General features: G+C 56.0%; 1 protein-coding gene across 1 annotated transcript in view; it reads left to right on the plus strand.

Annotated features, from left to right (window-relative positions):
• Positions 1-14046, plus strand: part of LOC116951856 (succinyl-CoA:3-ketoacid coenzyme A transferase 1, mitochondrial) — a 33268-nt gene that overhangs the window by 17740 nt on the left and 1482 nt on the right. The window contains exons 4-16 of the mRNA XM_032970654.2: positions 192-327; positions 1164-1313; positions 2627-2733; positions 3416-3476; positions 4087-4194; positions 6747-6861; positions 7717-7811; positions 8908-8956; positions 10138-10210; positions 10640-10715; positions 11339-11428; positions 12516-12596; positions 13078-13179. Of these exons, the coding sequence (XP_032826545.1) occupies positions 192-327; positions 1164-1313; positions 2627-2733; positions 3416-3476; positions 4087-4194; positions 6747-6861; positions 7717-7811; positions 8908-8956; positions 10138-10210; positions 10640-10715; positions 11339-11428; positions 12516-12596; positions 13078-13179 (1243 nt within the window). The remainder of the gene's footprint in view (positions 1-191; positions 328-1163; positions 1314-2626; positions 2734-3415; positions 3477-4086; positions 4195-6746; positions 6862-7716; positions 7812-8907; positions 8957-10137; positions 10211-10639; positions 10716-11338; positions 11429-12515; positions 12597-13077; positions 13180-14046) is intronic.

Consider the following 14046-nt stretch of genomic DNA (forward strand, 5'->3'; position numbering starts at 1 on the left):
CCCCTTACTGCGAAACCACCACGGCGGACCGAAACCCGCCTGTGAAAACGGCGCGATAAGAATGGGACAGCGCGAATACCAAACGTCCTCGCGATGAGATTTTTGGCGAAACGCCTTCGTCAACTGGTTTCGAGAATTAACATTGTGCCCCCCCCCCCCTCTCGCCCCCCCCCGCCGCCACCCCCCTCCAGAGTGGATGGATTTGGGCTGGGGAAGCTGCTGAACACGCGGCAGATCAAGCGGATGGTGTCCTCCTACGTGGGCGAGAACGCCGAGTTTGAGCGCCAGTACCTGTCTGGAGAGCTGGAGGTTGAGCTCACCCCCCAGGTAACTTGCCACCCCCCGCCCCCCCCCCCCCCCCGCAAACCACCTACTCCCCCCTATCTAAGATCTAAAGTAAAGAAAAACAAGGTGAGAGGTCGTGAGAGTGGAAGAAGATAGGGGGGAGGGAGTGTGTGTGTGGGTGGGTCTTTGTCGGCCGTGCGATAGTGTTGGCCACCCTCCCCCTCGTGTGCCGTGCCTGCCTTCATAGGTGCTACTCTCTAAAAGCACTTGCCACAACAGTCTGTTAAGGCTACACGGGAGATCTTTGTCTTTATATGTTTGTCTAACCTGTGTGTCTCTGGGTTTCTTTCTCCACGTCTCTGTCTTGTTGTCTTTCTCACTCCATATCTGTCTCTCTCTCTGTCTCCGAGTCTCCCGATCATCTCCCATCCGTCTACTTTGTGGCTTTGCTGGTCAGGCACGGGGACTTGGTGAATTTGCAAACTCTCTAGAATTCACTGCGGATACTTTGTCGAGGATCTAAAACAGTGTGGATAAGAGGATATTTGTGTTGTCAATGCACCATAAGTAAGGCAGGAAGTGACCCTAGCAGAGAAGAAACCTGCACAAAGAGGAGAGGTATTTACTCCTTGGATCAACAGACTGATTTAGCACAGTTTGGCAACGTACGGTGCAAAAGAAGTTCAACATATGAACATATCTCAGTCTGTTGAGACTGCTGGTGGCGGACTTGGACATCGTTCAACGGCATCGGTCCCGCTTTGTCAATCCACTGCTGGATGTATGAAGGCCGTCTTCCTCCCCCGCACCGTGTCGGTCGTGGGGGTTGTTTGACACGTTAAGAGGCTACACGGGGGACCTTTGTCTTTTGTGCCCAGGGCACGCTGGCGGAGCGAATCCGCGCCGGCGGCGCCGGCATCCCGGCGTTCTACACGGCCACGGGCTACGGCACGCTGCTGCACCAGGGCGGCGCGCCCATCAAGTACCGCGCCGACGGCACCGTCGCCATCGCCAGCGAGCCGCGCCCGGTACCGCGCCATACCACCAGCGCCAGCCTTCGCGTTCATGCCAAGCGCCAGCCGTAACACCAGCACCCGCGCTAGCGCCAGCCTTAGCATTCACAACAGTGCCAGCTGTAACACCAGTACTGACACTAGCTCCAGCGTTAACACCGGTACCCACACTAGCTCCAGCCGTAACACAAGTACCCACACTAGCTCCAGCGTTAACACCGGTACCCACACTAGCTCCAGCCGTAACACCGGTACCCACACTAGCTCCAGCGTTAACACCGGTACCCACACTAGCTCCAGCGTTAACCTGGTACCCACACTAGCTCCAGCATTAACACCAGTACCCACACTAGCTCCAGCGTTACCACCGGTACCCACACTAGCTCCAGCGTTAACACCAGTACCCACACTAGCTCCAGCGTTAACACCGGTACCCACACTAGCTCCAGCGTTAACACCGGTACCCACACTAGCTCCAGCGTTAACCTGGTACCCACACTAGCTCCAGCGTTAACCTGGTACCCACACTAGCTCCAACGTCAACACCGGTACCCACACTAGCTCCAGCGTTAACACCGGTACCCACACTAGCTCCAGCGTTAACACCGGTACCCACACTAGCTTTTGCGTTAACACCGGTACCCACACCAACGCCAGTGTTAGCATTCACATCAGTACCAACACAGGTGCCAGCCTGACCATTACACCGATGCTGCTACAACATTTCGCACAGCGTGTATCGGATGGAAGCGGCGATGAGAGATGCGGCCATTTAGTTAGCGGCGAAACGGATTAACCGTGCGGTGTGGGTAATGACGCGAATCCACCGTAAGCACCGCCAGCAACACTGTCAAGTGCCCGGCGGTTGCTCGGCAACGTGAGTGAAGTGCCTACCTCACTGTAAGTACCCCCTCCCCCCTGGATACCCCATAAGTGGCTGACCCAGCGGATCATTGACACGCGTCGTCCACGGAGCCGCCGCCGTCGCTCGCATCAAACTACTCGAGTGGAATTAATTTTCCTGTCGTCACGAGAGGCACCATTGGTTGAGTTGTGCATGGGGGGGGGTGCGGTTGGGCACAAAACAACGGGGGAGGGAGCCAGGGAGGGAGACTCGGAGGCAGGAAGAGGAAGCACAGACGAGCTGGAAAGGGAGCCAGCCAGGCGGTGATCCGGCTCCACCAATAGATGAGCGGTGGAATTGTCATCGTTGTTGTTGGCAGTGAAATACTTCCTGGGACGGTGCGGAATGCGTGCGTGCGCGTGATCATTCGGTGATTTTTACTTCTCCCACCGAACTAAAGTTCACGTTCCCTCTCCGCGCGCAGGCTGCCCAGTTCAACGGAAGGAACTACATCCTGGAGAAATCGATCGTGGGCGACTACGCGCTGGTCAAGGCGTGGAAGGCCGACCGTGCTGGCAATCTTATCTTCCGGTCGGGCCCCCACGCACACACACACACACACGCACGCACATTCTGACATATAAAGACAAAGATTCCCCGAATAGCCTTCAACAGACTGTTGGGGCAAGTGCTGTTTGCGAGCACCTATGAAGGCCGGAACGGGGGGGTGTGGGTGGCAAGCACCACGCCTGACCGCCTTGTGGCGATGTTTACACACTGCACCAGGTACTCATTTGAGTTGACCAAGGGGTGGCCCAGGACTGGTTTGCCTTGAGCAGGAATCAAACCCGGGTCATCGGGTTCGTAGCGCAGCGCGCTGACCTTTGCACTACCGCACGCACACGCGGACACACGCACACAACTGACACACACGTACGCACACACACCCAGAGATGGAGTGATTAGTTGGAAACTGCACTGCAGGGCCCTGATAAGGATGTGTTTCAGGAAGGCGCCGCTACATTGGTAGTGAGAGTTTGGTTTCGTCTGCAAGGAAACCGGAGAACCCTGATAAAACCCACTACGGTATTAAACGAGGGTGGGGAGGGTGGGGGGTTAAAACTGAAATCTCCACACAGATCGGTGACTAGACTGCCCGGTCTGTGTGGTCTCTGCTATGGGCGTAACGACAACGCGATTCGTGCGTGCATTTTGCGAGCGTGTCATCGTTTTTATACGTGTATGTATATATTTGCATTCATTTTTGTTACAGGAAGACGGCCAGAAACTTCAACCAGCCCATGTGCAAGGCGGCCAAGTGCACCATCGCCGAGGTGACGAGCGCCCCCTACAGTTGTTGCGTCGTCGCGTTCCAATCAAGGGGTGGGGGGGGCGAGGTGGTGGTGGTGGTGGCCGGGATGATTGAGGACCCGTTTGATGATCGACTGGCAGGGGATAAGACGTCGGCACTCGAGATGTATATTGCTGCGGGAAGGATATACCGCAGTCTAAGCTGGACCCCGAGAGTGACCAACGTAGATGGAAGCAAAAAGTTGCGAATAGAAGAGGACGACCTGATGATGATGATGATGCGGGCAGTGATGAGAAGGAAACTGGCGGCACGATTTGGACACAATATGTAGGATGGACAACAACAGGAAAATTAAAAGGTGTTGTTGTTGTTCGGGGAAAAATGGAAGGAGCCGGAAACAGAGGAATACCTCGCAGAGAATGGCTTGACGACGACGACGACTTCGTAAGAGATTGGTGCCGGAAAGATGTGGCGCACCACTTGAGCATATTGGCACTGCACAGACGGAGAAGAAAGTGGAAACAGCAAATGACAAAATGTGCAGTGGACACTGATTGCTGTGTGAACCTCTGGGGCCGTTTCCCCCACTCACCACTCACCTCCCCCCCCTCCCCACTGCGGGTGGTCGCCAGGTGGAGGAGATAGTCGACGTGGGATCCTTCGTCCCCGAGGACGTTCACATCCCCGGCATATTCGTCAAGCGCGTCATCAAGGGAAAATCGTACCAGAAGAGGATTGAGGTGCTCCCCCAAACACCATCCTCATCCCCCGCACCACCCCCTCCTCACCAACACCAGCTCATCCCCCGCACCGCCCCCCCCCCCACCAATCACCACCTCATCCCCAACATGTTCACCACAAGTATTGTGTGTGGTTAATGCAGGCTTGATTCCTTCAAAAAGGTGTCTATTTGGTGTTTAAACATCTGAACACCATTGCCAGAAAGGTTAAAATCTATTCTTACTTTTTCATACTTAGTATCGTTCGTAATATTTTTTCAGGAGCCCTCCCCCAATTCAACCAAGAGCCCCCCCCCTCCTCCCCTCCTCCCCACCAATACATGCAGGGCATATATCTGCCCATGGTATTTTGAGAACAGACTATACGAGCAGCGGGGTCCTTTGCACAACCACGCTGAGACGGGGTGGTGGGGACAGGCGCGCCGGTTGCCTCGTGCGCGCATTTCCCGAACTCGTCATTTGCTTAACGGTGACGTAAAACGCCCCCGACGATTCGCATGGCCTGTGTCAGTCCCCCGCGGCCTGACGGAGGCCTCCCACACGCCGCGCCGGCCGTGGGGGCGGGGTGGGGGGTGGTTGCGTTTGACCGTACTTCACCACGCTGGTCGGATGCGGGTTTGGTGAAATGGAAGCGATTTCCTCCTCCGGTTGGCATTGAGGCAACGGGACGGTGCTCGCCTCCTGTTCACGGCCCCGCAGAGCGAGTGGTGGAAACTCCACGTTCCTATGATGGGGGCGAGTCTGTTCGTATGACATCCCCACTGTTGACTTCACCGCAAAGTGGTAGAGTACTCAATTTCAGAATCAGAATATTTTATTTGGTCTGCAGGAGGAATCCGATGAGCTATGAAGCTCTTCTTGTCACATATGTCGAGTAGGGGCATGGGTCAGAAAGTCACAACAACAAACAATTATTTGAGTGCAAAGTATAGGAATGGTAAGCGAATCGCTAAAAATAAATACGTAAAATAGATCAAGTATAATATAATAATAGGGTTTCCCCCTTTTTTCTGGCAACAAAACTGAAACCTTTTTACTAGGATTCATGTCTGCATTAACCACAATACCCGAGTCAAAATGCAAACAAAAAAAAACACTCCGATAATATATGCATTGTCCTTGAAACTGATTGGTCCACACCAAGGGGTGTGGACCAAGGGGTGTGGACCAAGAGGTGTGGACCAAGGGGGGTGGACCAATCAGTTTCAAGGACAATGCATATATTATCAGAGAGTTTTTTGTTTGCATTTTGACTGCAGGTATTATGGTTAATGCAGACATGAATCCTTCTAAAAAGGTTTCAGTTTGGTTGCCAGAAAAAAGGGGGAAACCCTATTATTATATTTTGGTACTGGCAAAGGAAGTCTAATGATATAGATCAAGTATGTAAGTTCAAATTGCATAAGGTACACCACCAATTCCCAAGCTTGGGCAAGCCAGCAAAACAACAGCAAGAACAGTCCCAGACCACACCACGACAACAACAACAACACACACACACACTCCCTCAATAAAATTGCACATTTAACATTGAACAATCGCTACACGGGGTAAGGGTGATAGACACAAAATCACATTTGCTAATGCAGTTGTATTGATCCTGGAGGGATGATGGGGCTTAGTAAATGCCCCACCCCGACCAGGATTTGAACTCTCGACCTTCCTATCGCGAGGAGCCCGCCCGCTCTACCGCTAAGGCAGCCCGGCCAGGACCGGTTCAGATATATTCGGGCATCGCCTGCCACCGACGTTGAGCCGTGACCTAGAATGGAGCTCGGGTTGCTAGGTTCAGAGTACGGCGTGCTGACCACTGCACCGCAACGCTCCACCGCATGGCTGCTCCGGGCTGCCCGGCTAATCCGTGGTGGCCGTCAACGCGGTGGCCCTGATTAACGAATCGGGGGGGAAGGACATCACAAAGAAATGCTACTGGGCTAAATTTAAAGTTTTCCACGTGCGTGACTGCTCTTTGGAGGGTAATGGTGGGCAGGGCTTCTGTTTGCCTCATGGCTATATTTACATTTGAGGGGGCACGATTGTGCTGCTGCTAGCGTTGCGACCGCAAGACGAAAAAATCCAGCGGGAACCCAGGCGCAGCGGTGTGTTGGGAAACAGCCCGCAGAAGCGGATATCGTTGAGCCACCTCTAAAATGTTTATATTTTTTAAGTGACCCCTGGCCCCCGAAGTAGTCAAACCGATATTATAACTACTCGGAGATGGATTTTAGCGATGTTTGTTTAGCGTGTGCAGTCACTGGTGACTAGACCAGTGACTCGCTACGCACGAGAACCCAGCTTATAATCACAATTTGAGTCTCCGCGAGTCCGTGGCCTCCGCGTGAATCTTTGGGGTCTCCGCGTGAGCCCTTGCATCTCTACGCGAGTCTCTGGATCTCGATGCGAGTCCATTGGTGACTGACCTGGCTGACACCACCTTCTGGTTCTGAAACCCAGATTGCCACGTTGACCCCCTGACCCCCCGCTCTCTCCCTGGCCCCCTCCCTCCCCCCACCAACCTGTTCTCGGTGCCCTCCCCCCCCCCCCCCACACAGCGGCTGACCCTGCGGAAAAAAGGGGAGGATTCTCCCCGCCCCACCAAGGAAGCCGACATCATCCGCGAGCGAATAATTCGTCGTGCCGCGCTGGAGTTTGAGGACGGCATGTACGGTATCCTTGCCGCGCCAGGCTAGGTTGCCCGACCCACGAGAGTAATGAATGTATGTATGCGAGTGATCTTCTTTCGCACTGTGCGTAGCCAACCACGCTAATTAGAGGTGCGGGGGCAAGGACAACAAACTAAACACAGAAAGCAGTTTTGAAGATTTCCTGCAAAAATGCCCTCGGCTCCAGTGTACAGCTGGGCTGCGATCTGATTAATTAACTGCGATTCGATCAATTACCCCCACCGATTATCGGTTCGATTGCTCGGCGAGTATTTGGGTCACGCGGAAATTCCTGGGGGTGGGGGAATAAGTGTCACCACCGTCCCCACGTGTGCCGTTGGACGGGGGGTGACGTCCTGGGATTGGTGATGGCATCTGCGTCGTCGGCCGTGTCTCGCTGGGCCTGGGTCCCCTTGGGGGGGGGGGGGGTTTCTCACCTTCAGAGGGGTGGGCGGGTAGGGGAGGATGTTAGGGAGGCCAGTGTTTTAAAGGGGAATGAGCGGGCTGAGCGGGCTGAGCAGGCTGAGCGGGCTCGCTCAGCCGCTGGGCCAAGCCGGTCAGGACCGGTTCAGAAATTGGGATATCACTCGCCACCGATATTGAGAATGCAACTCGGGTTGCTGCGAGGGGTTTCAGATATCCGCCACCGACGTTTGGCGGTCACAATCGGCAATCGAATTCGGTGGGTGGGGGGGGGGGGTGGAGTAGTGAGTGGGGTGGGGGGGCCGCCGGTGTTTGTGGCGGTATGTTACTCGGCGCGGGGGTTTTTTGGCGTTCCGCGTGAAATCGTCGCGTGGCGCGGGAGCGAGCGTTGATGGGCCTTGACGACGGTGGCGCCGCCCGCCCTGCTGCCGCCCAGCCAACCTGGGGATCGGCATCCCCATGCTCGCCAGCAACTACATCCCCGCCAACATCACGGTCAACCTGCAGAGCGAGAACGGCGTGCTGGGACTTGTGAGCACCGCACGCGCGTGCTCACGCTTGCACACATGCTCGCACACACATTGTCTCGTACACTCGCGTGCTCACACGCACGCTCACACGCACGCTCACACGCACGCCAACCTAGAGGAGGCCCAGGGACCGGCTCAGATAATCGTCATTGGTGTCGGTGGCCGTGAGCGAGGATCGAACTCGGCACGCTCGCCGCCGCGCCAACGCTCGCCACACGCTAAAAGCACACACTCCACACGAGCAACAACAACCGTCGTTTGCCACCAAGTGGCGGTGACGTCGCCACGGCGCTTGTGCCATGCTTGGTGCCGATTGAGGCCACGTGATGGCAACCGTATAGAGCAGTTAAATTTCGATTTAAAGCTTTCGTGACTGCAATGATTCATCTTCTTTGGTTCTTTCGGTAAAGTCACGTAGAATGAGAATAAAATAATAAGTTGATAAAATAAAATAACACAATAATATTCTCACGACGTTTCGGCCACAACACAAGCGGCCTTCATCAGGTGAAGGGACGAGACTGTTTGTCCTACCATAACACAATATTCTCACGACGTTTCGGCCACAACACAAGCGGCCTTCATCAGGTGAAGGGACGAGACTGTCTGGTAGGACAGACAGTCTCGTCCCTTCACCTGATGAAGGCCGCTTGTGTTGTGGCCGAAACGTCGTGAGAATATTATTGTGTTATTTTATTGTATCAATGTATTATTTTATTCTCATTCTACGTGGTGACTTTACCGAAAGGACCAAAGAAGACGTATAGAGCGGTGTTCGTCATTGCAAGGCCCGTGGGCCACTGGAGGCCCCTGGTGGCCATTAGTTGCGGCCCCTGACGTGCGGCTCCCAACAATACACAACACCACCTTGCGGGCGGTGTGGCGGCCCTCGTGCGGATGATGTCTTATCGGCGAAAGCGGCCGCCCCTGTGAAACATGAGCGAAGAACACTCGTTATGGAACCTCCGATTAGCACTGCTGGCTACGTGCGGTGCGAAAGAAGTTCAACGTGCTCGCACGTACAGGACTTGCCACAGGGAGAGTAGGCGGGAGCGCAGGGTGAAGGCTGTTGATGTTGTCGCCGTTGTCCGGTGCAGGGCCCGTACCCGCTGGAGGGGGAGCAGGACCCTGACCTCATCAATGCAGGTACGGCACTCTCAGCCAAGCCGCACACGCACATTGCTAGAGACAAGTCAGACGAACGGTGCCCACGCGTGCGTTCTCCGACTCCCGTCAACCGGCGAGACCGAGCACGCGCGCTCGCCCCCCGTATATGGAGGGCGATCGCGAGCACCTGCCCTTGCCATCTGTAGAAGGAGGCCATAGAAGTGAAGTGGCACCGCGTGCGATGCCGTCGCGGTGGAGGGAGGGGGAATGGAGCCGCCGGGTTTGGTTGGGTTTTAAAAAATGGTTCTAGCCTCGTGATGTGGGCAGCGGGCAGAGCTATTGGAGTAGTGGGCTGAGCTGCGAGAACAATTGGCGGGGTTAACTGAACAATGGGTGGGGCTATGTATATAATGGGTGGGGCTACTTGATAAATGGGCGAGGCCACTTGGGTAGTGGGTGGGACTACCAATTCCAAGACCCACCATTCGCCACTAAGTGACGGTGACGTCAACACAGCGCCTGTGCCAGGCCAGGTGCACTTTGAGGCCGCGTGAAATGTCGAAGGCTCGCTGACAGGAGGTCACTGGACAGACCCAGCAGGTTCCATGGGTTGGCTGACTTGGATATACACCAGCAGCTGTACCCAGTTCCGGATTATCCTAGTAGCAAAAGTAGCTACAGATGCTACGGGCCCCGCACTTTCAAGGGCCCCTCGCTAAATGCTTTCAAGCTATCAATTCCGGTTCGGTGATTCTGCACTTGCTCTATTACCATAGTACTATACCGCCTTCAACTTTTACGAACGACTGGGTGTTTAAGGTTAGCGATTTGTCATATTATCTGGCTGTATAGCAAGTGAAAATTACAATTGCTTTACTGTGCAAGTAAAATATTCGTGTTTTTTATTTTTATTTAGGGCCCCTTAATAACATATGCTACAGGCCCCCCGCACTAGCTTAATCCGGCACTGGCTGTACCCTCTACAGTGCTAACGAGGGGGTACAGCTGGGACTACCTAAGCAGTGGGCAGGACCAAGTGTTGGGGAGTGAGAATCTCTATTCAGTTGTGTTTTTTTGCTCCGATTGCTATTTGCTTCATTGCCGTACTTTATTTCGATGTCATTGCTCACTGTTGCCGGTGGGACACTCCCTGCTCTCTGGAGCTCTCTCCCACCTCGGTCACCTTGACCCTGCGGTGTGTCGTGGTTGCGGTTCCCCAGGCAAGGAGACGGTGACCGTCATCCCCGGGTCGTCCTACTTCTCCAGCGACGAGTCCTTCGCCATGATCCGCGGGTCAGTTCTCGTGGAACGTGGCGCGTCCCCCACCTACTACTACCCCTACCCCCCCCAAGTTGTGTGGTGGGGGGGGGAGTTAAATTAAGTCACGTGGCAAAATAGGGGGGAGGGATGCGGAGGACATTGCTTGGGTCGATGTCGGCAGATGTTAAGTAGAGGGGAGAAACAAAAAATCCGTTTCTTCTGCGTGGAGAAACGGTAGCCGAGGGGGGTCGGGCAGGGTTTTGGTTTAACCACGCGGTTTAGTTTTAACAGCACAAACCGCGCGCACACCGCTCCCGCCTTTAATAGGTGATCGCGAACAGCACTCGCCCCCCTCCTGCCCCCAATACCCCTTGCGAAAGGCTAAGCAGGGTCGGGGGAGGAGCCCTTCTGTGCTGTGCGGGTCCTTGACGTGCGCGGTGTGCTGGCGTGTGCGGGTCGCAGGGGCCACGTGAACCTCACGATGCTGGGCGCCATGCAGGTGTCGCGGTACGGTGACCTGGCAAACTGGATGATTCCGGTAGGAGCCGGAGCTGTGCCGCCTTGCATCAACACGTGCACGCACACAGCAGCAGTAGCAGCCACTTCATTGGGGGGATGGTAGGGAGGGCTGCGCGTCTGTCCGACGCGCTGTTTGGCCGTGCCGCAACGCGTCGCTCGCCTAGACGCCCGACGCACCGCTCCACAACCCAGGCAGCTGCCAAGCGCTGTTGGGGGACTGACTGCGGGAGACTGGCTGTGAGGGATGGGCTCTGCCTCTCTGCTTGGCTTTGTTTGGGGGTTACGAAAATAAATGTACGATGCTACGTGTGGCTTGCATCAAGGGTGTGGGAACGTTTTGTCTTTGTCTTTGTATGAGTGTGTGTGTGGGGAACGGTAGTGTAGTGGTTAGCGCGCTGCACTCTGAACCCGGCGACCCGAGTTTGGTTCCCGCTCATGGCCAATACCAATGACTATTATCTGAACTGAGCTTCCCTTAACTCGATGTGTAAACATCGCCACTAGGGAGACAAAGGTGGCTGGGCATAGAGCTGGCCACCCACCCCATTGTGTGCCATGCTGGCCTTCATAAGTGGCACTCTCTAATGGCACTTGCCCCAACAGTATGTGGAGGCTATATGGGTGATCTTTGTCTTTGTGCAGGGTAAAATGGTGAAGGGCATGGGTGGTGCTATGGATCTGGTGGCCAGCGCTGGCACAAAGGTGGTCATCACGATGGAACACAACGCCAAGGTAGGGTCCCACTCTGTCATTCAACACACAAATAACCACACATTCACATGTGCGCACACACACACGCATGAGCACACACGCACACGAGAACACACGCCCGCGCGCACATACGCACACACGCACACACAAGCACACATACACACGCACGCACGCACACATGAGCACACACACACGCGCACACACACACACGCGCGTGCGCCGTACGTACACCCCGTGTAAATCCGAGCTGTGTACCCGACACAGTGTTTTCACTGGGCCTTTCATTCGGAAATGCCAAAAAAAAAACACAAGCAGCATCATTATTCACCTCCACGGTGGTTGGGGTGTAGGGGGAAGTGGGGTGGGGGGGACAGGGTGGGGCGGGGGGGGGAGACGGGGGCGGTGGGGGGGCGGTGTCGCTCGGGAAGTCCTTGCAGGTTGCGTGCCGATATCCTGGGCACCGAAGCTGCGCCGCGTCGCCACGAGTCGCCCACTAGCCGGTGAAACGGGGTCGGCGGAGCGTAGTGCCCCCCCCCCCCCCCCCCGATGCCGGGCACTCGTTCACCGCGGCGTGACGCAGCACGGCGGGGATGGTGCTGGCTCTGCCGCTCCACCCCGTTCCGCCTGCCTTGCGGGTGATGTTGTACACGGCGATCGATGGGCTTTTGTTCCAGCGAGCGGCATATCGGCACGCGCCCTGCAAATGACTTCGACGAAAAGAGTCGGCCCTGGTCGGTCAACAGCCGTTTTGGGGTGGGGGCGACAAAGCCGTTTGTAAAGACCTCTGCAATGGATCGTGCGTTGTCCGGTCCGCTGGGGGCCAGGCCATTGGCCGGCGAGTGTGGAAATCGGCGCGCCGTGCGGCCCGCCACCCGCTCACCTGCTCGTTTGTGAGCGGCCTCGATCGTAAGCACAGCCGCTTGTTTGCTATCGAGGCTTTGTGTGTTTGTGTGTGTGTGTGGCGTGTCCACTGAATTATTAACCAGTGAGCCGCTCGAGCAATGGAGGCCGGTCTAAAGTTATGACAAACGAGCGGGGGGAGTCACCCCCATGGCTGAATGGGTCAGGCAGCCTGTTAAGGCTACACGGGGGATCTTTGTCTATGCAGGGCGGTGGTTTCAAGATCCTGGAGGAGTGCAAGTTGCCTCTGACTGGCAAGAACTGCGTGGACCGCATCATCACGGAGAAGGTGACCACCGCATGTACCTGTGACGTGTGACGACGTGCGGTAATAAGTGATGAGGTGTAGTGATGAGTGATGATGCACTGGTGATGCGTAATGACGTTTGTGTGACGGACGTGTGACGGACGTGTGACGGAGGTTGGTGCTGCGTGGGGACGCCCCGTTGGGTGTACGTTTGGCTGTAGCTGCGAGCGAGTCTGCTTGTGCATTTATCCACGTGGCCTCAACGTGCACCTAGCCTGCCACAAGCGACATGGTGATGTCACCGCCACTTATGGTGGGTCGAGGCCCAGAATGCCCTCGAGTCTCACCGCATCTTGCAAGCTAAGCATCTCGTGCTCGGATGTGCGCCCACCACCCGCGGCAGGCTGCGGCGCAACGTGCTAAGCCGCGGGGACCCGGTGCAGCAGCAACACCCCTTGTTGTCGTCATTGTTGTGCTGCCCTCTCTTCACGATGCAACGCTGTTACTGCTGCGGCTGTCCCAGGCGGTGTTTGACGTGGACAAGGACCAGGGACTGACTCTTACCGAGGTGTGGAATGGCTTCTCCGTCGAGGACATCAAGGCCTGCACTGGCAGCGGCTTCCAGGTCAGTTGCCCTCCCCCAACCCCGTCCCTCCCCCACCCCCCTCACCCACTCCCCTCACCCACCCCTGCCTTCGGCCACGCGACGAGGTCACCATCCGTGTAAATAAATGTCGCTGGACGGGAGGTCACGGGGCGTGGCTCTGGAGCAATACCGACTGTAGGCCGCCGTGAGACGTTGGGCTTCGGATAGCGGCTCCGCCACAAGCGGCTCACTCGCGTTGTCACCCCGCTCGTTTTTTTATTTACTCCGCGATTAACGTGGCCGGTTTTCTGTCGGGCGAGTTCCAAATAGCAACACGAAGTTTCTATTACGGTTTCGGATGGAGACACCGTACCCCCCCCCCACGCCGCCCCCCCCCCCCCACGTTACAGACGGACAGAGCTAATACACGAACGCTTTCAACCTTAGTTGGACAGCGTTCATGAAATGCTCACTTGTCAAAGTGTGACCCGACTTGGCTGCCTCAATTGCATTCCTGTTGAGTCGCCCACTACCAGACAAGAACAACCACCAAATACAAAGATCCCCCGTATAGCCTTAACAGGCCTGTTGGGGCAAGTGCTGTTTAGCAAGCACCTATGAAGGCTGGCACGGCACACGAGGAGGTGGGTGGCCAACATCACGCCCGGCCGCCTTTGTCTCCCTAGTGGCGATGTTTACACACCCCGCCGTGAACGGGAATCGAACACGGGTTGCCGGGTTCGCACCATGGCGCGCTAACCGCTACACCACCGCTCCCCATCACCACCACCACCACCACGACTCGCTTGTGCAGCTCCACTACAGCAGAGGCATCGGTGTCAGATTAAGCCGGTAGAGGAGTTCCATGAATCACCCCCCCCACACCCACCTCTCCCTATCTCCACC

The sequence above is a fragment of the Petromyzon marinus genome, chromosome 44 (assembly GCF_048934315.1).
Source record: "Petromyzon marinus isolate PM22_M1 ecotype Great Lakes invasive population chromosome 44, UKy_Petmar_22M1.pri1.0, whole genome shotgun sequence".
NCBI lineage: Eukaryota > Metazoa > Chordata > Hyperoartia > Petromyzontiformes > Petromyzontidae > Petromyzon > Petromyzon marinus.